Source organism: Hyperolius riggenbachi, chromosome 1, assembly GCF_040937935.1.
Source record: "Hyperolius riggenbachi isolate aHypRig1 chromosome 1, aHypRig1.pri, whole genome shotgun sequence".
Classification (NCBI taxonomy): Eukaryota; Metazoa; Chordata; class Amphibia; order Anura; family Hyperoliidae; genus Hyperolius; species Hyperolius riggenbachi.
The window spans coordinates 214,366,502-214,391,720 of NC_090646.1; the positions used below are offsets into that span (position 1 = coordinate 214,366,502).

Below are 25,219 nucleotides of genomic sequence, written 5' to 3' on the forward strand. Positions count from 1 at the left end.
TATTGGAGGCACCTACCTAACTAACCTATAAAGGGGGCACCTACCTATCTAACCTATGCTGAGGGAAACTATTCTGGCTACCTATATTAGCCCACTGCCTTACTGTTCCAGTTACATTACAATTACCCCCCCACCCATGTGATGTCATGTCCACACCCATTTTTTTTGTCGCTGCACGCTTTGCTTTTTGGGGGGGGTGTTGGTAAATTATCCGCACCGGGTGTCAAACACCCTAGCTACGCCACTGGAGGGGGGCACAGCTTGGAAGGGGGGGAATTGGGCACAGAGCGGCGGGGAGGGGGGGAAGCGTCCCCCCCTCCCTCACCTAGGGCCCCCCCTTCCGCGCACCCCCCTCCTCCAGAAGTGCAGCCAGCAGCGAGCGGAGAATAGCTACAGAGATGATGCTATCTCCGCTCCGAGTCCGCATGCCGCTGCCCTGCTGGTCTCTGACTGTAGTGTGTGACGCTGTCCAATCACGCTCTCGCAGTACTTCCTGCTAGAGCGTGATTGGACAGCGTCACTACAGGAGACAGAGACCAGCAGGGCAGCAGCGGCATGCGGAGCGGAGATAGCATCATCTGAAGCTGGTAAGCTATTCTCCGCTCGCTGCTGGCTGCACTTCTCGAGGAGGGGGGTGTGTGAGGAAGGGGGGGCCCTAGGTGAGGGAGGGGGCGAGGCTTCCCCGCTGATCTGTGCCCTCTGCCCCCCCTTCCAAGCTGGGGGGGACTTGCATTGTGTGGGGGTATCTCTGCCACCAACCTGATTGCATTGTGTGGGGGTATCTTTGCCACCAACCTGATTGCATTGTGTGGGGGTATCTGCAGCCAACCTGATTGCATTGTGTGGGGGTATCTGCAGCCAAACTGATTGCATTTTGTGGGGGTATCTGCAGCCAAACTGATTGCATTTTGTGGGGGTATCTGCCGTCAACCTGATTGCATTTTGTGGGGGTATCTGCCGTCAACCTGATTGCATTGTGTGGGGGGTATCTGCCACCAACCTGATTGCATTGTGTGGGGGTATCTGCCGTCAACCTGATTGCATTTTGTGGGGGTATCTGCTGCCATTTGACTACTTGATGAATTATCATGAGGCATGTAACTACTTGAATATTTTATCTACAATGTATCTGGTCGGACCTAATCTCTGAATAACGCCGCTACTTATTTTGTGTTTTGTATTTTTTTTTTTAAGTCTGCCCATGACTCATCATGACCACGCCGATGTTCCAGTGCGTGGTGACACCCATTTAGTTTCGCATTTAGACATATCCCTATTGGAGACTGTCCTCAGAATTGCTCACAATCTATTCCCTACCATAAAGTCATGCAACATTTCTAGAGTAAATGTGTATGTGAGCCCAAAATGGGGGGGGGGAGGGAGGGAGGAGGAGGAGAGGGGGGGGGCCCAGGCTGAAACTTCCTTGGTGGGCCCTTGGTGTCCCAGTCCGACCCTGGCTTTACAGCATGATTTTCTGTGCGATCACGCTTCCTAGTGGAAAAGGCACCAAAGGCATACATTTTTTGAAGAACACTACAGCCAGAGATTGATCATATTCTTACCTGTGGCACAGTGATCATGGCAGTAAGGGCGCCAGCCTGTACATCTATTAGCCAGGCATACTCTAATGTATCGGTGCCTAACGGCAGGCCTTCTGCAGAAAACATGGCATGTGCACGTAGCTGTAATCCAGAGAGACTTATGTGCCCTTCTCGAAGCATTCCATCCACGGCAGGTCTCTGTGTCAAAATGTAACACAAAGGTTATATTGTATGTATTAAAATGAACACATCCAAGAACATGTGCAAGTTTCTTCTACTTGGACCACAAATGAAAAAGTAAAGGGTTCATGGCAACTGTTTACATCAAACTAAACTAAATATTTTCTAGGATGTGGATGCCACATGACCCATGCAATATGAACAAATCCTTGTGCATAGGGTAAGTATAAGGACTATCACCCTGCAGGGATCAGTACTCGATCCCTCAAGCAAGTATGACAGTATGACGCATTACAGAGTGGCACAGAACACATGGTGTGGGTATGAGAACAATCCCAGACAGAACACTTGCCAATGCATCAAGGGCCACTCCCCTCCCCTTTAAAGTGTAACTGTCGGCATAAAATCAATTCTTTATTTGTATCTGGTAAACAAGTAATAGGATGCTAACCAGGCAATCCAAAAGATAAAATCACTATTACTTTTCTTGTTGATAAATGATCATTCCCCAGTTTACCTGACTCTTATTTGGTACACACAACATTTTGTACACAAAAAGGAAGTAGCAGGGCATGCTGGGTTGTGCTTTTTTGCTTCTCTACTTCCCCTCAGACTTAACTAATGCAGCCTGATTAGCTGAAGCCTCTTTCCCTCCTGTTTTCCCCTCTCACACCTTTGTTCTGTGATTGGCCAAAATTTCTCATGCTGAGACAATGGACTTTCTATAGTGAACGGCTGGCAAATCAGGCAGAGGAGAGTAGGGCAGGAAATGACAACAGGATTGGCTTCAAATTAGCCCCACTTAAAATGGGAAATGCTAAGAAGGATTTTCTCTTTTTTTTACTGTAGAAAAATTACTAAAATCAAAACATGGACAGTGCAATACATATGTTATGTAAGTAGAACAAGTATATATCTACTTATATATGTCTTGTTTTTTTTTTCTGAGATAGTATGGCTGACATCTCCTCTTTAAATAGTCCCAGTTACAAAGCCAAGGGTTACCATAGCTAAACAAAACACAATTTATGCTTTGAGAGAAATTGATATGTTAAAACTTAACTTTTAATATGTTTGCTTAAAAAAACATAGCCTGTACTGCCCATCAAATAGTCTACATAGGAGGACAAGATAAGATGACAAATAGTTAAAGGGACCCTGACCTAAAAAAAACCCAAAATTGGTACTAACCTGGGGCTTTCTGCAGCCCACCGTAGGTCGGGAGGTCCCTCTGCGTCTTCCTGGCTCTTCTCCCGGTCCCTCCGTCGCATACCGCACCGGGGACACCCGCGGTGGGTGTCGGGCTCCCACTTCCTGAACCGTGACGCTCTTCATCATTACGACGGCCTCTGCGCATCATCACGGCGGCTGGCGTGACAGTACTGCGCATGCGTGGATAAATCACGCATGCGCAGTACTGTCACGTCGTCCGCCGTAGTGATGAAGAGCATCCCGAGTGTCGGCGGTGCAGTATGCGGCGGAGGGACCATGAGAGGAGCCAGGACCACACCGAGGAACCTCCCGAACTACCGTGGGCTGCAGAAAGCCCCAGGTAAGTACCAATTTTGTTTATATTTAGAGCTCGGAGTCCCATTAATGTCCCTTTAATGCTGGGTACACACTGAGATTTTCTGGCCGATTTACTATCAGATCGATTATTTCCAACATGTTCGATTTGCTTTCCGATCGATTTCCGAGCATTTTCCGATTGATTTCCGTGCACTTTAATAGGAAATCGATCGCAAAATGCTCGGAAGTGCATAGTGTGTACCCAGCATAACAGTTATAATAGTAATAGTTAACAATGGCTGGAAAAGTTAGACAAATTATTCAAATGTAAAGTAAATGTCACTTGATGTGCTAACCATGGAAATGTGTGAATTTGTGTGCATAATTAGCTGTTAAACGAATGCAGAAAAAAACTCAGCTCACACTATTATTTTTTTTTTTTTAATTTAATTTGGAGATAAAGTAAATGCAGCAAATTTGTTACAACGGGAGATAAACCAGCAGTTTATGACATCAGAGAAGTCTGCTGAATGAATTCTTCTCTCTAAGGGCATCATGTCCCTCCCTGCCATTATCCGATAATTCATCAAATTAGAATTCATAGTAGAAAGTTAACACTGACTGTCAAGAAAAACAAGTTTATTGTTCCTCTACTGTCCTATTTCGTTTACAGCCTAACAGACACTAATCTGACAGCTAAGGATCATTTCCTGCACATCCCTTGATGTTGTTCTACTTTTATCTCATCACAGGCACTAGAAAACTACTAATTGCCTTATTATTCTGAAGAGTATCAAAGCACAATGCTGTAAATTAAGTGGACACAAAATACATGATTTGCTTTGATTTTCCCCTTTTCAGGAGTTTCTCCTTCACAAATACAAGGCTTACAGCATCCATCTTTACAGACAGAAATAAGATTACAATTCAAGTGTACCAGTAGCCTAATGCTGTACTTATATGTGCCGTGAGACTTAATGCTGTGGGGTACAGTAGAGAGTGAGCCACCTTTTATTGCTTCTTTTGTACCTTACCTTTGGCCACCTTCTAATAGGCAATTATCTACAACCAATTTTTCTTGTTGTACTTCTGGAACCCAAGGAACTTTTAGCCTTAATAATTTATATAACTTGAATCAAAAGGTCACTCTTGCCTGGGTGCCACTTATATGTATATTAACTTGCATCCATCTTGCTTCAGGAAAACAGCTGGGTAGTTATACTGTACATCTGAACTGTTTGACCTGTCAGATTATTTCTAAACCTCTGCAGCTAGTCAGATGACTCACACAACCGTGACACACTGTGTTCCCAGACAGGTCACACCTTTATTTCTAATTTTAAAGCTTCCTGTGTCACCTGCCTGCTCAATACAGAATAAATACGCAACATCATGCTACTAATTATATAAAAGAGTCAGTGCAGCAACACTTGCTTGTCATTCGGCAGAAAGACGTAAGAACTGTGTGCTCAAACTAAAACCACAAAGCTACCCTAAACAGGAGTACATTTCTACCCTGGCTTACCATAATTCTTTCATGCCAGTTAGGTAAGAGTTCACTTGACTGTTAAATAATTACTTTAGTTTATATTGTGGTGTTATTATTCATCAACTAATTTAGGTATGGCAGCATTTTTAAGCACAGAAAAAGAGCAATTCACATTATGTCAATACTTCACATTAGAATACGTGGTCAGCACGTGCTTCAAATACAATCCCTAATAGCTAGGAGATTTACCAGCAAGGTGGTATACAGCAATGAGACAATATTATCTAGCACTTGTTTCAACAACAGGTCAAACTGGGTCCATCTTTATGTTAACTGGCTAGGGAAATGGATTTTGCAATGCATGTGTTATATTTAAGTATCTAAAACTACTGTTAGGCAAGTTAAACTTCATAGTTAGGTCACTAAAGCACCTAATAGCTACCATTATAAGAAGCATAGATTTAATTCCTAACATCAACCAAATATTGGGGTCTGAGATGGACCTGAAATGTCTTAAAGGGGCAGTTTAGTGAAAATTATTATTTTCCATTAACCACATATCAGTTATTTAATATGAAGAGCATACATTTATACATAGACCTTGTGTTAAAAATAGTAGATAACACTAATTCTGCTTTTTAAGACAGCTGAGCTGCGTCATTAGCATGCTAAGCGACGGACTTCAGTGATAGTAGCAGACACTCCAGCTGATTTATAACGGCTGGCTCACTCACTACAGAGAGCAGTGCTGTTCTCTCCTGTAACTAGCTAAGTAAATAGATAAAACAGGCTGCTAATTAGTTACTTACTTAGCAGCCTGTTTGTTTATTTATTTAGATGGTTAAATGTGAGAACAGCACGGCTCTCTGTAGTGAGTGAGCCAGCCGTTATAAATCAGCTGGAGTGTTTGCTACTATCAGTGAAGTCTGTCTCATAGAGCATGGTAATGATGCAGCTCAGCTGTCTTAAAAAGCAGAATTATCTACTTTTTTTAACACAAGGTCTATGGAGAAACGTGTGCTCTCCTTATTAGATAACTGATATGTGATTAATGGAAAACCATAATTTTCACTAAACTGCCCCTTTAAATGTGGGTTACCTCAGACATGGAAATGGAGATATGCGATTCATTCCTAAAATGTCTGTTATTGGCTTATCCTAGTAGCTCCAACTAGAACTGCATGCACCACCATGCCTGCCTAGCAGTAGAACATGTACTTACTGGGTGGTAGGTGTTGAACAAACATTCAAGTGAAGAACCACCTCGGTAACCAGCTGAAAGATTGCAGTCAGCCCAGCCAGGGCTGCCATCAGAAATCTATGCGCCCCATACTAGACAAACCTACTGCCCCCCCCTCCACCACCAAAAAACAAAACAGCCACAAACTAAAATAACAGCCTGCATTCACCCCACAAACTTAGCTAATGTGGAAGGGGCCTGAACTTCTACCCCTTACCCTCTTCAGGGACCCCATTTCCCCTCTTCCTCAGACCAACAGATCAGCGCTGCATGTCTGTGTAACAACTCACCTGATTACAGCACGTGAGGCCTCTCTTCTCTGCAGCCCTCCAATCATTCTGCTCTGGCTCCGTCTGCGCCATTGTTCCACATGCCACGTGAGTTCACCCGACATGCAGGAAGACCGGGGCAGAAAGAGGCAGAGCAGAAGGATCGCAGAGTGCAGGAGAGTGCAGAGAGAGAGAGGAATGCCACGCTGGAATCAGTGAGTTGCTACACAGTCAGGCAGCACTCATTCGGGCTCCAGACCCAGCCCCATATGGTGGTGCTGGTGGTACCGCACTAATGGCAGTCCTGATCCTAGTAGCTATAAGAGCACAACAGAATTTCCGGGTTCCAGTGGAATATTTCCCCAGTTGCTCTACATAAAAACTACCCTTGCATGATTGCTTATTCAGAATAGAGTTGTACAGCTTCAAACCATTCATCTTGTTAACCCACCATTTTGGACACACATTTCTAATGAAGTTTTTATAAGGCATTATGAGATGTACTATGAGATGTATATGCATTGTTACACGCTTTAAACTTCTCCGTCAAACATTTTCTAAGAACACATGGTAAAAATGACAAATACATATCTTTAAAGCAGCCTTCAAATACCTGGTAGTTGTCATTCACAAATATGTACACAGGTGACATCACAAGCTGGAGATAAGTCTCTCTGTAAGTTTTTTTCATCTCAAAGCAGAGCCTCTCCAGAAAAGCTGTTGGACATTCTGGCCCATCGCTCCCACAGTGCTGGGGAAAGTAGACACATAATAAAAATACATAAGTGGTACTGCAGACACTAATGCGTCTCTTCAGACACATGTCCACGACAACCTATAAGAGCACAAGCTGGAGATGCTGAATACACTCACAAACTATAAAAATTCTAGCACATTTGTCTGTGCTTTATTGTTTTCTTTATCCTTACAAGTCAGCTTTAAAGTGGACCTGAACTCAGAACTTCCTAAAAAGATATGCAACAGCATTATAACCTTTTAATAAAAAATATTTCTTTGTTACAGCTGATACAAATCCTGCAATAAATCTGTAGTTTGTCTACTTTCTGCTTTCATGGAAGCAGACATATTGTTAACATCGTGTGTTTATTATCGCTCTGCCATGGCAGTCAGCTGACATGGGTGAGGAATAAAATTACAGTTGTGCTTAGTCACAGGTGAGGGCTAAACTCTCTTAATACATACAGGGTGCATTTCTATGTTTTCCTTCTGTCCTGTGCAGAACCGAGGGTAATTCTCCCTCCAGAAAACATTTGTTTAGTGTACCTGCCTAATGAACCATGTTGCACTGAAACAGCAACAAATAAACATTTGACAGACTCCTACTCCAACAACTGATAAACTGAAGTAGGCAATGTGGCACTTACCACTGGTAGTTTGGCATGGACTTTATGTACATTGACCAATACAGTGATATCCCATGGCCTCAAAGTGAGCGGATGAATGGATTTGGAGGCTAGTTCATGGTCTCGTTTTTCATTCTCCATTCCAACTGCTGTCCAACCAGAGCTGGAAGATGTGGCCATTGATAATACAGGACTGGAGGCGCTGTCTTCAAAGTCCGTATACATGTCATCCTCTCCAAAATAGTTTTCCTGAGATTAAGAAATGTAGACAAAATGTAGTATAGGCTACATATAAAAACAAATGTATGTATCGTGGTTGGTGAAATCTGATTTGTCATCACTTGGTTTTGCAGGTGGTGCATTCACTTTCAATCTTGGAGTACTGATTTAAATTCTGCAATCGTCAGTAGGTCATAGCTTTTAAGGCTTATATAATTATGAACAGGAATTTGCAAAATAAGTCAATCGCTGGGCAAAAATGTAACTGTTGCACTTTTTTATTTTAAACAAACTGCGTCCTTTACTAAAGCTAAATTTCACTTACAAAATTAAAGGATACCCGAAGTGACATGTGACAAGATGAGATAGACATGTGTATGTACAGTCACTAGCACACAAACAACTATGCTGTGTTCCTTTTTTGCTTTCTGTCTGAAAGAGTTAAATATCAGGTATGTAAGTGACTGACTCAGTCCTGACTCAGACAGGAAGTGACTACAGTGTGACCCTTACTGATAAGAAATTCCCATTTTTATCTATTTCTTGCTCTCAGAAGCCATTTTCTGCTACGAAAATGTTTTGTAGTTGGAATTTCTTATCAGTAAGGGTCACACTTCCACAATTCCAACTACAAAACATTTTCGTAGCAGAAAATGGCTTCTGAGAGCAAGAAAGAGATAAAAACGGGAATTTCTTATCAGTAAGGGTCACACTGTAGTCACTTCCTGTCTGAGTCAGGACTGAGTCAGCCACTTACATACCTGATATTTAATTCTTTCAGACAGAGAAATAAAAAAAAGGAACACAGCATAGTTATTTGTGTGCTAGGCACTGTACATAAACATGTCTATCTCATTATGTCACATTTCAGTTCGGGTATCCTTTAAGAGTCCCAGAATGAAAATACATGAACTACTGACCTTTTTATCTTTTCAGCCCACAGTAAAAAGCCCAGGTATCAGCTTAGGAAAGAGTTTTATAGATGTAATTTGTTATCAGTGAGCCAACTGGGAAAACTCTTTCAAGCAAGGAAAAAAAAGAAAATATTAAAAGGGGTATAACTTAAATTATAATCTATCAGATCTTTGTGTGCTTGGCACTACACATACCCATGTCTATCTCATCATGTCACGTGTCACCTCGGGTATCCTTTAAAGTGGAACTGAATGCTAAATAAAAACTAAGTGTTTCACTTAACTGTGGCTTCTGTCAGCCCCTTGCAGCCTTCCTGTCCCGCGGCGGTCCTCCACGAGCCTCCATTCTTCCTACCACCAGCTAGATTTGTTACTGTCGACTTGTAAGTAGACGGCAACTGCGCGCCCTGGGCCACGCATATGTTTCTTCGCATTCCCACCCATAATAGTGTCCCGCACTATTAGCAGGACGCTATTGCAGACGGGAATGCATAGAAAGATACACGTGGCCCGGGGCGCACAGGCGCAGTTGCCATCAACTTTCAAATCGCTCAACGGTAACAAATCTAGCTGGCGGCGGGTGAACGGAGGATCGTGGAGGACCGGCGAGGGACAGGAAGGCTGCAAGGGGCTGACAGAAGCCACAGTTAAGTGAAACACTTTGTTTTTATTAAGTATTCAGTTCTGCTTTAAGTGTTTACAAAATTTGTCAAGGGCTCTAAACATCTACATCCAACTGTATGGTGGGGGGCATTCCCACTGACCCTTGGGTGTCAACAGGTCAAAAATCAGAGGAAATCTCTGTAATAGGAAAAAAAAACTGGCAAATGTTCAAAAGTACATTTCTTTTTATCTATGACTGTTGAAGCCACATTTCTCCACTTCTCTTTCCATGCAACAAATGAGACAAAAAAAAAACAGAAAGCCCAGAAGGTAACTTAACCCTTAAAGTGGCCACACACCAATTTTTTTTTTTATTTTGCTGTGATTCAAGCATTCCGATCAAATTTCCCGATTGGTCAGAAGTTTGGATCAGAATCTTTGCAGTACCACAAGTGTATTTTCAAGATTGCCACAATTTCGGGATAATAGATCGTAAAACTCCGGAAAAAATGGTTGGTTAGAAAAATCAAGAGAAAAAAGTGAAAAAAGTTTGGTATGTACTGAATAGTTACATGCAATTTTTGTTCTGGTTAAATACAATTTTACAATCCATCTCACACACACCATACAATTCTTGATAAAATTGGTCTGAATTTTCCAAAATGTCCAATCTCAAAAAACAAAAAAAACAAAGAAAAAAAAAAGGATTGGATTTCTTGATCAACAACTATTAAAAGGTGTAGCCACCTTTAGTTAGCCAGCAATTCTTTTTTAAAAAAAAGTTACATACTGGTGCCAGCGTCTACTTTAGTTAGCAGGGATTATTAGTGAGGTGCAAGTAAATTTGAGATGATGGAGTATTATGCTAATTGTTATGGTACAGAATTATGCTAATTATTATGAAACACTACAATATAAATGGACTAACCAAATATCGCAGTGAAAGCATTTGATTGGTCGATGTTCAAGCTGCACAGATTTGCAGTAACATTTGCATAATTCTGCATCAACTTAGAATTGCTGTATTTGCATATTTCAAGCCAAGTACAACGTTGGCACTGACGCAAAGCGTTATACTAAATGTCTTAAGGCATCCGTGGCAAAGGAATGTTGGGAAACTAAAAATGCCTTCAGACATCCGTGGCATATAGATGCGGAAACACAGAAATGCCTACAGACATCCGTGGCAGTCTAAGGGTTAAATATGGTCTGTTGAAGTCACTCTTAACGTATTTTAAGCTTAAAGCCCATCTATTTTAAAATCTTTTTTTGGGGGGGGATCTTGGTTCAAAAACCCAGCCACACTCACTCTTGCACCTTCACACTCCACCCAACCCTGTGACATCATGGTCTGATATCTGTACCAGTACGAAGCGTTGGAGATGTCACAAGGGAGGAAGGGATGGGTGGTAGCAGGGAGAGAATAGTCCCAACTGGTCAGATTCTGTTTTGACTACTGTGAATTACTGGGGCTCCTCAGAGCTGATTTGTGGCAACATCCAGTGCTGCTGAGGTAGAAAGACAGTAGACAAAACAGTACAAAGATTTTTTTGGGTGGTGAATATTTGGACACTGTGCACACATTTTAAATGGATAGTCTTTTTCCAGGCAACTTGCATTGGTGCAACCATACACAATGCAAACAAAATGTTTGTGGTAAAAAGGTATAACACACCCACTGCAGCATTGTCCAAGACAGTAATTTATTGTGAAGGTGTGAGGAGCTACTGTGTCAGCCCTTGTGAGCACATGCATGTGGCCCTGCTCGGGTTGCCCACACATGGAAGCAGTGAGTCTATTCAGGACACCAGCAGCAGCCAGCCGCCATTCAGTCTCCGCCAGTGTGCTGAGACATAATGCAATAGGCTCACAGCCTGAATGACATCTCGAGCATCCGCAGAGGTTGTGTCATGTGGCAGAGCCATGCAGTCATCACAGGCAGAACTTGGAAAGCCGCAAGTATAATTTCCAACGGTGTACAAGTAGATCTGTTTCATAGAGGCACTGTTTCGATTGCATTTTTCCATTTGCTTTATTGTGGAAAAAGGTTAAATATAACTAAACCACAGAAAGGAAAAAGCTGAACTTTGTTGTGGATATAACTGGCCGCTTCTAGTGCATGCATATTGTTTCAAGGACTGACAAATCCCTGTTAGAAGGAGGCAGCTGCTGTAGGATTGTTAACGGCTGTTTGCAGTGTGAGATAGTACATGTGTGTGGACCGAATTACAGAGCTAATGCATTAGCCATTGCCTGAATCATGAAAAAGCCAGTAGCTCTTGGTTTTCATTTGTTTCTGCGCATAAATGTGTTTTAACTTCTTGCATTTTGACTCCTTTCAGGAGCACACTTGTGTCCAAATAATTGTGCAGTATACAGAACAGCCTTCCTGACAGAAGATAGGGGGGCAGTGACCCCCCTTCTAGCAGACAAACAATTTTAGCGTTATGCTAGGTACACACAATGCAAATTTGTCACAGATTTTCTGTCAGCTCAATTATTTCTAACATGTCCGATCTGATTTACGATCAATTTTTCGATTCATTTTCTGTTCACTTCTATGAAAAATCATTAAAAAAAATTGATTGGAAATCAGATTGTACATGTTGAAAAATCAATCTGACAGTGAATCTGTCAGAAAAGTGCATAATGTGTACCTAGCATAACATAGTGAACAGGGTCCTGAATTTTAACAGGATTGGCAGTGGTCAGGTTTAAGGGTTTAAAGGGAACTGAGCACATTCTCTTTCAATGGAATCTCTCCTGGCATAGAAGCTGCCATGTTCCCCCCTCCCCTTCTCACATTCCTTATTTACAGATGTCAGAGATGCTATCTTGACACATTGACACAAACTCGGTCTTTGAAGAAACAGTCCTAATTACTAACCCCCTTTGTTGTCTAATAGCATTGTTTACCTCTTGGTAATTAGCCCAATAAAACAATTAGGGACCTGAAAGCTCTGCGGCCGGGGACGGCCGGGCAGCCCTGCTGAAACAGGGTAATTAATCTACTTTGAATGTAAAATACAAGGTAAAATGAAAGTTTATTTTAATAATGAAACAGATTGTCGGCATGCATTTTTCATGTGCTATAAAAATGTCCTGAATGATAAAAAAAGGTGCTCGGTTCACTTTAAGGCTTTCCCTGCCAAGCACATACTAGGTACGTGTTGGAAGGAAAGTGCCAAAACTGCCAACAACGTACTATGTTCGTTAACTGACATCATTCCTCCCTCCCTCCCTCCACATGGGCCCCCATCCTGTGGACCCTTGCCTGGCTGGAGCAGCGGTCGGAGTGTAATTGCTCACTCAATGCTGTGTCCCACGCCAGCATCCTTCTCCTTTCTCTCTTCTCTACTTCCTGTATGACTCTTGATTACATACGCATCATATAGGAGAGGAGAGAGGAGCCTGCTGCCAGAGGGGACACGGCGTGGAGCCAGCGGTCGGGTGAGTTAATTACACAGCGACCGCTGCGCTCCAGCGAGGCAGGGGGCCACATGAGGGTGGCCTATGTGGAGGGAGGATGATGTTGACTCCCCTCCCCGCAGTAGCCCCCATACCTGCTATATATGCTGGGGGCTCCTAAACCTACTACCTATCCTGGGGCAACTATACCTGCTACCTATACTGGGGGCATCTATACCTGCTACCTATACTGGGGCCCCTAATCATGGCTACCTATACTGGCTGCACCTGTATCTGGCTACCTGTACTGGTGGCACCTATACCTGGCTACCTATACTGGCTGCACCTATACCAAGCTACCTATATTTGCAGCACCTATACCTGGCTACCTGTACTGGGGGCATCTATTCCTGGCTACCTATACTGGCTGCACCTATATCTGGCTACCTCTACTGGCACACCTATTCCAGGCTACCTATACTGGGTGCACCTATATCTGGCTACCTTTACTGGTGCACCTATTCCACAATAGTAAAAGTGGGATACCAGTACATATCTGGGGTCATTAGATTCAGCAGAATCAGGGCTTTTACAAACATTGATATTTTTGTCTGTAAAAGTAATTCTTATTTGGGAAAAAAAAAACGAAACAGAAAAATATTTTTCTTCACTTTTTTTTAACATATTTTACACAACAATTTTGTTATATTTCCAGAAAAGGTAAAAAAAAATTGTTTCAGTGTTTAAGCCCAATTCATTACGGGGAAAAATGTAATATGTCCTATTTAATGTAAGTTTTCTTGTCAAAAATCCTAAGTAAACCGAATGAGTGCAGAATGTCTAAAAACTGCTTAGCAGTAAATGTTTGCGTTTAGGACAAATCGGCAGGCACGGAAAGGGTTAATGCATTGCACTTTTTTGTGGGGGAGGGGTGTGTGTGGCAAACTTGTTATTCACCGTTCCTCCCAATCAAAAGGTGGAATGGAGGATGTGGCTAGCCTACCACAGAACTCAAACTACAATAGGGGACAAAGGAGGGTGTGGCACAGACAGTGGAGTAGGCATTTTGGGATGCCATGACTCTCCCAGTTTGCCAAGGAGAGTCATGCTATAAACTGGGGGACAACAAACAGCAACTGCAGTAAAGTTATCACCAGTGCTCACTAAAAATGTATGATATCTAGGGATTTTTTTTATTTTTTTTTACTATGTAACCCTATGATTGCAAGTCTGATGGGAGCAGGGTAAAGGCATCTGGTAAATAAAATATTTTGCTGGACAAAGCCTTTGAGGGTGCGTTTCCACTAACGCGAATTCGCATGTGTTCCCCGCATGCAAATTCGCATAACCAATAAAAGTAAATGAGCCTGTGTCCACTTGTCAGGAAAATGGAGCTTTTTCTTGTGCAGGAAAAATCTGCACAGCAGAGCCATCCGAATTCGGACACCGCACATACCGCATGCAATTCGCATACAATGTATTTAATAGGGAATTCGCATGGCGGTTTTGTATGCGAATTTTCATGCGAATTCGCATACGATTTCGCATGAAATCAATGAAAAAGCACACAGGCACTGACATGGCTAAATTCGCACACAGCATCATCCATGCGAAATTGTATGCAAATTCGCGGTAAAATTCGCATACAACCGCATGCGATTTCGCTCCTGCATGCAAATTCGTCTGCGGGGAATCTGCGGCGATTCCACACCGCAATAGTGGAACCGTACCCTAAAGCTCAGATTGCAAATGTAAAATACCTAAAGTAGGTATTTAAATCACATTTCCTTTCTGCTCTGCTGTTGCTCTCAACATCTAAATCTGAACAAGTCAATCCTCTGCTTATGCCCAATTTGTATGCATACTGTACACATTCAACAGGAATGAGGATGGTCTCATTTAAAAGCAAAATGCACCTATTTCCATATGTATTCTGAATGAACACAATGTATGTTTAAGTAACACAGGACAGGCCAAACAAAATTGAAGTGCAGCTCCAGTCAAGGAAATAGAACAGTAAGCTTTAAGCATAGTCAGATTGAAATCGAATAACCTATTCAAGCAAAGATGTAAATGGTAAGCTGCTGTAACTGGCTAATGAAGGGCTGTAGGAATGACTGATCAGCCCTTTAACCATTTCACTGCCATTGCTCCACTTCAAAACTACAGCTCAGGTGAGCAAAGTCATTTTTTCTTTTTTTTTCACATGCACCAAATAAAAGCACACTACAAACTTCGGGCTGGTGCATACCGAGAGCGGTTCTGAGCGTTTTTTTAAACCGCTTGCGGGGGTAAAACCGCTTGGCTAATGAAAGTGAATGGGATGGTGCACACCAGAGCAGTTAGTTTTTTCCCCAAACGCAAACTGCAACATTTTTTGTGGTTTTCTGAGGCATTTCTGCCTCAATGTACATTATAGGAAAGTGGAAAATCGCTCTGAAAAGCGCTAGATCAGAGCGATTTTCAAAGCATTTTTGTTACAGAAGCTATTCAGTTACAGCTTTACAGTAACAAAACATAAAAACGATCCAAAAAACACTAGGCATGTCTACAAAATCTCTCTAAACATGCCTAGAATCGCTCTGAAAAAACGCTTAATAAAACCACTAGCGCTTGCAGATTCACTAGTGGTTTTTGGTGTGCACTGGCCCTGAAAGTTCATTAACCCTCCTAGTGGTCTATTAGAAACCGCCAGGGGGCAGCGCAGCAGTGTTTTTTAATTTTTTTTTTTTTTTTTGTTAAATCATGTAGTAAGCCTAGGACTCACTACATGATAGCCGCTGTGCAGCGGCATCCCCCCACCCGCTTCGATTGCCTCCGGCGATCTTTGATCAGGAAATCCCGTTCAAAGAACGGGATTTCCTGGAGGGCTTCCCCAGTCGATCGGCGATCGGCGGCTAATCGGCGGCGATTGGAATGCACATGCAGCTAGCAAAAAACTAGCTGCGTGTTGCAGAAAAAAAATATGCAAATCGGCCCAGCAGGGCCTGAGAAATCCTCCTGCGCGGCATAGCCCGAGCTCAGCTCGGGCTTACCGCCAGGAAGGTTACAGACATATTCCAAATGTATTTGATTTGTGTGATGATGACATATTTTGTGTAGCTCACATATGTCTGTGCTTAATTTGTGAATATGAAACATGCATGCGCATGGCTATAATTTTCATGTATCGGGTAGGCAGTTATTTCACAGGGGTTTTTTTATATAATGAGTTGACCTAGACAATATATGGCAGTATGTACTGGCGACAGTGGTCAGGCCAGATCTCTGTTATATTTCCAATCAGCAAACGAGAGTAAGAGAACAAAGCTTGCAAAATCCTTTAGCCAGGCGCCCAGAACAGATCGCTAATTGCAAATCACAATCATTAAGCGATTTTGCTAGCATTTTGTACAGCAATTTTAGAAGCAATTTTATTTTAGTGCTTGGGTTTGCAGAGTGATTGCGATATGGGATTTTGCAAAGGCTTCTGGGTACATTGAGTTGTTATGGGTAGTAAAAGCACTGCTAAGTTGCTTTTGGAATCACCAGGGATTGTTGGCGAACCCAAAACACTGCTAAAATCACTCTATTAGGAGGGAGGTTCTCAAGGGAATACTACCAAGTTATGGATGACTCCAGATAGCATACTCATTTGTCTTCACCTACTACAGCCATCTTGAAATCACTTAGTTGTCCCAAATAACAAGAAAGGTAGCGGAGAGAGGAGAGCAGAGGCAGGCAGTGACAGCAATGATTACGGTTGGGGGTGGAGACTTGCAGCAGCTGATATGTGTAACTGAAAGGCTGGAGTGCAACTCAAATTACCTCTAAACATGTAAACATTGCCCTCAAGACAGGCACACCTTTACAAACTCATGTTGAGCACAGATGTCTTGCTAAGCCGGTAGCAGTAGGGTATTGTATTGTGTTAGCCATCAGTAAAAGCAAGCCGAAAGCTTGCCTTTTCTTATTCTTTTAAGTTAGCCAATAAATGGTATCATCTTGATTCAAAACTTCCTGCATTTAAGCGGGTAGCGTTTATCACTGGCCAAAATGTAAAATTACTATCTAAACAATTTTTATTATCTAAACACTTTTTATCTCAATAAAATACTTTTTTTTAACATTTAAAGAGACTCCGTAACAAAAATTGCATCCTGTTTTTTATCATCCTACAAGTTCCAAAAGCTATTCTAATGTGTTCTGGCTTACTGCAGCACTTTCTGCTATCACAGTCTCTGTAATAAATCAATGTATCTTTCCCCTGTCAAACTTGTCAGCCTGTGTCTGGAAGGCTGCCAAGTTCTTCAGTGTTGTGGTTCTGCTATGAACTCCCCCTTCCAGGCCCCTCTATGCACACTGCCTGTGTATTATTTAGATTAGGGCAGCTTCTCTCTTCTCTTTTACAAGCTGGATAAATCGTCCTCTGAGCTGGCTGGAAATACTGAGGAAATTCAGACAAGGGCAAAGCTGTTTGCAGGAAGAAAAGAGCAGCCTGAAACTTCAGTGCATGAGAGATGCAGGGGGAAAGAAACACACAAATGATCTCTTGAGATTCAAAATGAAGGCTGTATACAGCCTGCTTGTGTATGGATGTATTTTCTATGTGTGGACATACTGTACATCAACCTACTTCCTGTTTTGGTGGCCATTTTGTTTGTTTATAAACAAACTTTTTAAAACTGTTTTTAACCACTTTTAATGCGGCGGGGAGCGGCGAAATTGTGACAGAGGGTAATAGGAGATGTCCCCTAACGCACTGGTATGTTTACTTTTGTGCGATTTTAACAATACAGATTCTCTTTAAAATCCCTTGAAGGTGAAGTGGTTAATTTTATGTGCTTTCGCTATCACTAATGCTGCCACGTAAATGCTCCCATAGGGGGCCACTGAAATTTGCTGATCACAGGCATTACAACACAGCTGCAGGATATCTTAAATGTCTGCAGCCTGGAATAAATCAAGACGTTCTCAAATTCTTTGCAATGAGGCCCAGCCTGCCAAACTGAGGTCGGTACTAGACTTCACCAACAGTAAACATCAAACTCAAAACTAAAAATATTGATCAATTTTATAGTATTTCGGCAGTAAAATACACACACATGCAACAGACCATTCTAGCATTGATGCTTATATCTAGATGAACACCCTAACTCAGTGGTCAGAAACCTTTATGACAGAGAGAGCGCCATAAACGCCACATATTTTAAAATGTAATTCCGTGAGAGCCATACAATATATGTTTCAAACTGGGACAATAGGGCTCATGTCACTGTTGCCATGGTGATGTGTATACATTTGGTCTGCCAGGCAGCGGCAGTGTCAGAGACGTCTTCATGCTTCTCTTGGGTTTCAGCAACATCAGCAATTTCCCTGAGAGCCAGACAGGAGAAATACCGACTAACAGCTTGTACAATTGGCTAGCTGACTTGGGGGTTGATTCACTTTGTAGGACGAGATCCCCGCACTTTGGCCCAATAGGCTGCCTGTCAAGTGGCAGGCAGCCTATTGGGTCAATCAATGTGCGAGGATCTTGTCCTACAAAGTCACTGGACCTGACAGGGTCCAGAGTAGTGACAATTGGAGCAGCCGTTGTTTGTTTTGGGGCAGTGCGAGTAAGTTATTAGTGCATGCTACAGCAGTAGCGTGCCTACTTTGAAAATGTTACTTGTGCTGCCACACTAAGCTGTGCTGCTTGAGCAGTGTAGCTTAGTGAATCAACCCCTACTGATTTGTATGTGAGCCAAATGTAGCCATCAAAAGAGCCACATCTGGCTCCCGAGTTATAGGTTCCCTACCCCTGCCCTAACTAAACACTTGCAGTGTCATCAGATAACAACTGGTCCCTCCCCTGCCCCCTGTTCCAGGACACCTACCGTATGTGAAGACTGTGGTTTGCTCACAGGATAAACTGATTCAATTACGGTGATTTTACCAAATTTATTTTACACCAGTTAAAATTTACAAATTCTTGGGAGGTGCAAGTGATGTATGCTGGATCTTTTCGTCATATGACTTGGGACTGTTCTTTGTTCTGGCATTTTGGGATAAAGTCTTGACTTCTTTGAGAAATGACTAGGGCCTTCCTGTGGTGTCCTTATATAAAGTGTGTCTATGGTTTGGTAGACGAGTGGCCTCTAAGTAAGCATAAAAAAACTACTGGTCAGGATGTTATTTAAAAAAAAAAAAATCTATTGCTCTGGAGTGGAAACAGTAGTCGGAACTCTAGTGCTCTGTGGAAGAAACTACTTCTCTCCCTATAAATTGACTTGGATAGCTAGAGAAGCGTTAACAAAGTTTGATAAAGTTTGGAATATTTGGCTGCACTGTACTAACTCAGTCATTGATTATCTAGAACAGAGGTCCCCAAACAGCCGATAATGAAAGGTGCAGTGGGCCACATCTATAAGTTACACATTTTGTGTTTGAGGGGCCAGTGAAAAAGCCTTGGAAATTACACATATTATAGACCCCCTCTGAAGACTGTTTGCCCTCCTTTGGATACAGATCCTGCTGTTCAGCCATGGTCTGGAACTGTATTTTACTTCGTGTGACATATATTTCTGATAATTGCCATTGATTTTGGAAGTCTTTTGTAGACTCTGGATATAAATGTGTACTCGTGCATATCTATTCTGTGTCATAGATTGTACGTTTTCATGCGTCTCTATGCTATGGCCGGGTGTAATCTATACATTTTTGCTGTCAATGGATGGGGTTTTGTATTGTTATGTGTTTAAAATCAATAAAAATATTTAAAAAAACAAACCTACAATACTGCACGATTTGAAGTTCACTATTAAAAAAAACCCACTTGTTTCTTGATCCCTTGTCTAACCAGGACCTATTGAATGGCTTCACTTGTGTCAGTGTTTCGCTTTTCAAAAAATTAGAAAGTTATTCTACAAAAGCACCACGGGTCTTCAGCAGATCAATCAGGCACTGCCCTATGGAGGAGAATTATTTTAGGCAGAACCAGCTTTGCAAAATATTGTGAACAGCTGTAGTTTAGAAATAAAACATAAGTCAATGGGAAAACAAAGTAATTTAGTAAGAATGGTCCCATAGCTGAAAACTGTAAAAAGCAACAGATGAGACTCTAATAAAGCTTTCAGCTCAGAGCCCACTGGTTCTAATTCCACTGTTCTAAACCTATTCAGAAATCCAGAAGCATATAAAATAGAGCGATTGTTCCCTACAGAGCTGTACAGAAAGGATTTAAGGGCACACATGAACTGAGTTATAATAATAAGTATTACAGGACTATGATGGGAGACCTGTAGGAACTAATGACATCCCAGAATAGGAGATTCACAAAATAAATATATACCGGTATACTGTATAAAAAAAAAGGTGAAGGGTCAAAAAAGAACCACTGTTCTTCATTTATCACACAACAGATTTAGAAGTTAAAAATGTGTTCAGGATTTGATAGAAAAAAAAAAACCATTAGTGACTGCTGTAATGTAACAAACAGTAGTGCTCCTCTCTGGACACCATAGTACTCATTACAGCTGTGATGGATCTGCACGGAGCACCGTCAATAACATACTGGATGACAGGGAAAGTGGCATGCAATTACATGAAGAGTAGGATCCACTGCTGCCTGCTGGACAGAGTAACTCGGAGACTTGCTAAAAGCCTGCAGTTAATTATCCAATTTCAAATACAAGAAAGCACTTTGAGGGTCAAATTTTCCCTGTATAATCATGTGATACAAGCATGAATAATTGAAAGAAATCTGCAAGCACATCTCAGACTTCAGGAATACTGACCAAAAGTTTTTCCTTTTTTATTCTCATCTCTAGTCACAGAAATAGGAATATATTCCTTGAGGCCAGATGGCATTCTAATAACAAATTACCATTAGAAATAGAAACATCTGAATGTTCTTCTGTATCAAACAGGGTTTTATGTTAGCAGTACAATTATAGAAATATCCCTTTGATTTCATAGACATAGTTAAAGCAAACAACTACAATCATTTAAGAAAAAGGCATCAATGTCGGACCTCAATGATCTACAAACAAAGCCTGATACCAAACTATGATGTAAAATTATGTAAACTTTAAAGGGAAGGTTCAAGCAAAATAAAAAAATGAGTTTCACTTACCTGGGGCTTCTACCAGCCCCATGCAGCCATCCTGTGCCCTCGTAGTCACTCACTGCTGCTCCAGTCCCCCGCTGGCAGCTTTCCGACCTCGGAGGTCGGCGGGCCGCATTGCGTACGTTTTTACGCATTCCCACTAGTGCAGGAACATTAACACATACGTTTTTACGCATTACTGGTTCAATGCATAAAAATTTACGCATTTTACGCAAAATTTGCACTAGTGGGAATGCGTAAAAACGTACGCAATGCGGCCCGCCGACCTCCGAGGTCGGAAAGCTGCCAGCGGGGGACTGGAGCAGCAGTGAGTGACTACGAGGGCACAGGATGGCTGCATGGGGCTGGTAGAAGCCCCAGGTAAGTGAAACTCATTTTTTTATTTTGCTTGGACCTTCCCTTTAATGAAGAAAAGATATTTGAAGCGAACAAGCGAGATACTTACCCACTATATGCAGAGGAAAGGCTCTGGATCCCACAGAGCCTTCTCTGTCCTCCATCCGTCACATTGTTCCACCACACGCCTTCAGGACTCCTCAGTAAGTTTTGGTAGCCCTCGTGTCCCCAGGTGCTTCAGAAGACGGGTGCCCCTGTATGCACGAGCCTGTGCCCACACATGTGCAGTACAGATCCATTTGTCCTTGGAAGTAGTTAGGGATCTGAGTACTTCTGAAGGATTCCCGAGGAGGGCAGAAGTAGTATTTTACCTGCTGGTCGAATTACTTCAACAGGGTGACAGCGGTGGACCGAGGGCACGGGAAGGTAAAAAATAGCTACTTCTCCAGAAGACATGAGAAGGGAGGAATCATGGTTGATACATGTGCCAAACTGCTATACCTCCAAACAGTTTCCTTCCTCAACTTCATCAAATGCAGGAAAGAGGATCCCTCCATACATTTTATGACTGAAGTTCAGAGACATATCTCAGGACGGCCATGAACCAAGTCAAAAAGAGTGCCAAGGGATGATTACAACTGTGGGAGGTGGTCACGGTGTCACACAAGATAAAATCCTATAGTGATTGCATTAGCTATTTTTCCCTACTCTTTTATTCTTTCTAGAAAAAAGGAACTGTTTAAAACGGATTTCCTGCCAGAGCAAATGTTAAAGTGTGGGGGAGGGGGAGACTAAAGACTATCAACACAAAGTAATATATAAACAAGTAAATACATCAAGTAAATTAAAACACAGGATCAGAAGTCTTCTAAATAAAAAGCTATGTATGCACAATACTGGCTGATAAGCGATTCTCACTAGAGAAAGGAAATGTATACCTTTATAGACAGGAAGGCTTTCAGGAGTTGTCCATAAAAAATAACTTGTGAGTCGGGGGAGAGCTCCAACTCCACATGCAGTTTATCCGGAGGCAGCTCTGAAGGGTCTAAGGCAGGCCTGCTAGAAGACGTGGGAGAAGTCACCCTCTCTGATGTTCGCTGGCTAAGCCTCCGCATTGACTCCTCCAATTCTGATACTAATAATGAAACAGAAATAATAATTGAACTTTATAAGTGCTTGATGATAGTTTGATACACAGTACTACAAAAAAGGAACTCTATTCAGAACAATTTATTTTTATGTGTAAACGATGGTAGGGGAGAAGTAGGACATCTCTGCTGGAGAACAACATCTCTCTTTCTACTCCAAAGATATGAACGGTAACTACAAGACTCTCCCCAAAGGCAGGGGAAATCTCATTTTTGGCATTGGACACCAGAACTGCCCAACAAAGGATTAATTGCCAAATCCTGTTCCTACATTCAGGGACTCCGCTCTACTCCTGTCCTGGGACTGCAATCATAGAGATAGGAAATGAGAGGAAAACTCACCAACAAATACTCAGGCAATTTTAAAAACCTAGATTTTGTTTTAACATTGGCCCTGTTACTGGGAACAACTCAGTTTTACATACAATAATTCATTATGAACTTACATGACTGCTTTAGTTGCTCATCTGCTTTTTGTGGATAAATTGGATGCCAGGTGTAATCAATGTTGAGTATTACAGTTGGGACTGTCCAGCACTCCACCCATCCAATCCTTTTATACAAAAAGAGAACAACATGGGTAAAAAAAATAGGTGATCATAACATAATCATAATAAGAGATGATATTGTATTAGAGTCAAGGAAATCTTAGTCATTTCCCTTTCACTATAGCACGCAAGCTTAAAGGGAACCTGAAGTGAGAGGGATAATCATATAAATCAATATGGCTGCCATATTTATTTACTTTAAAACAATGCATATTGCCTGACTGTCCTGCTAACCCTCTGTCTTTAATAATTTTAGCCATAGACCATGAACAAGCATGACGATCAGGTGCTTCTGACTGAAGTTTGACTGGATATGACACATGATTGTTTCAGGTAAATTATTCAGACACTGCTGATGTACGAAAGATAATTAGAACTGCCAGGCAACTGGTATTGTTTAAAATGAAATAAATATGGTAGTCTTCATACACCTCTCACTTCAGGTGTCCTTTAAGGCACAACTTTACTGTTTAAATATCAAAGAAAAGTTAAGGCCGCCTCTGAGGTACCCACTAACCAAGATGTCTATTTACATCCTCATTTTTGCTCTGGCAAGTTGTTGAGGGCTTTGGCAACTCTGTTGTTGTGCAAGAACCTGTTGCTGTTCAGGCCTCAAAACAAAGTAAAAAAAATAAAAATAAAAATCGGCTGCTTAGTATGAGTGTTTTTTTGTTTTTTTAATTTAGGTAAAGACATCATATTTGCTTTCAAAAAGAACTCCACCAAGAACCATTTAGAAGTCTAGGTGTGCAGTACATATTCAATACTTTCAAGAGCTGGGAAGATGGTGTGCAAACTTTGCTTGCTCAACTTTGTGGTGTCCTTCAAGTCAGTCATTGCTCCCTCTAACCTCCTTGGCGGTTATCCCGATTCAGGTTCGGGTGTAAAAAAAACAAGCCAGGAGCGGTTATCCTGAACCTGACTCGTGGTAGCAGCCTGGAAGTTAATGCAGAGCATAGCATGCAGCAGGCATTTTAACTCACCTCCTCTGGGTTCCAGACGCTGGCAGCCATTCTCCCTCCTGTCTACGGAGGCTTTGCATCCCACAGGTGGGATCGCCACCTGTCGCCATGGCCACAGCTGGCGATCTCACTACAGGGTTACATCGCCACCGGGAGGATGAAGAGAGAATTTGCAACGCTGTATCCAAGGAAGGTGAGTAACGTGTAGGGGCTGCAGCAGGCTCTATAGCAACATGTTTTTTACCCGGTTTTAGGATCTAAATGCCTGGAAAACAATTGCACCAGTTTTAGACCCTAAAATCTGGAAAGAATCACATCACCAGGGGGTTAAAGACTTCAGTTGGTCATATACTGTAAATGTAAATTTTTTGTACTTTTTAGCCATTATCATGAAGTTATTTATTCAGCATATTCAGTAGACTAAAAGTGCTTTAAATCAGTTTTGAATTCCTGTGCCAAAAAAAAAAATCACTGTTCCCCAGTGTTAACTGTATGCATAAACTTCTGTTGTCATCTATATAGCACTATGCTAGCGCTACATTTGTCTAAAGTGACACTTACTGAGCCTTCACTACATTCCTCCATTTTGGTTTGCAGTGTTTTTGACCACTCTGGTTTTCTGTGGAGCTGCAGGTCTCAGGACCGGTCTTGTTGGGATGGCAGTCTTTTGTTAGTGTAAGCAGTGAATATTTACTCGGGTGGCAGTCAGGTAAAAACAAATGAAGGTCCACATCTCCTCCCTAAAAGTAAATAGTATTGGTAAATAAAACAGTTTACACAAAGGTAGTTGCCAAAAATCATCTTAAGACATTACCTACTTATAACTTATGATTATATCATGGCAGCATCCCAAAGTAATTTAGTGCATTCAAAAAGAGATGCTGCAGAGTATTGTATGAGGTATGGTAAACAGATCAAGGGGGAATATTGAATACAAAAACAACACATTTCTCCAGGATTATTAGAAATACTGATGCTGTATAGAAACACTCTATGAGGAGTACAGGAATTGAGGGGGGGGGGGGGAAGAGACCTCTGCAAACTATTGGATGTCTAAAGTGGCCACAGTAGAAGTTTATGGTTTTTCTAATGCATCTCTCCTACATTTAATAAGTCTCCTGCCTCCAGTTTCTCACCTGCACCTAGTAGCGTAATCTGGGTGAAGTGCCATTAATGGCCCTCATCTAAGTTTAAACCAACACCAAACTAAGTAGTGGCTGGATAGTGTACTGGTTAAAGGCTCTGTCTCTGACACAGCAAACCAGGGTTCGCAACTCGGCTCTTCCTGTTCAGTATGCCAGCACCTATTCAGTGAGGAGACCTTGGGCAAGACTCCTTAACACTGCGATTGCCTGTAGAGTGCGCCCTAATGGTTGCAGCTGTGGCGCTTTCAGTCTGCC

General features: G+C 42.0%; 1 protein-coding gene across 1 annotated transcript in view; it reads right to left on the bottom strand.

The window, feature by feature from the left end:
• The window catches only part of BLTP1 (bridge-like lipid transfer protein family member 1), a 399,009-nt gene that overhangs the window by 238,477 nt on the left and 135,313 nt on the right, over positions 1–25,219 (bottom strand). Inside the window, exons 17-22 of the mRNA XM_068280272.1 lie at positions 24,381–24,559; positions 22,756–22,862; positions 22,100–22,296; positions 7,614–7,841; positions 6,842–6,979; positions 1,563–1,739 (exon numbers count right to left, since the gene is read on the bottom strand). Of these exons, the coding sequence (XP_068136373.1) occupies positions 1,563–1,739; positions 6,842–6,979; positions 7,614–7,841; positions 22,100–22,296; positions 22,756–22,862; positions 24,381–24,559 (1,026 nt within the window). The remainder of the gene's footprint in view (positions 1–1,562; positions 1,740–6,841; positions 6,980–7,613; positions 7,842–22,099; positions 22,297–22,755; positions 22,863–24,380; positions 24,560–25,219) is intronic.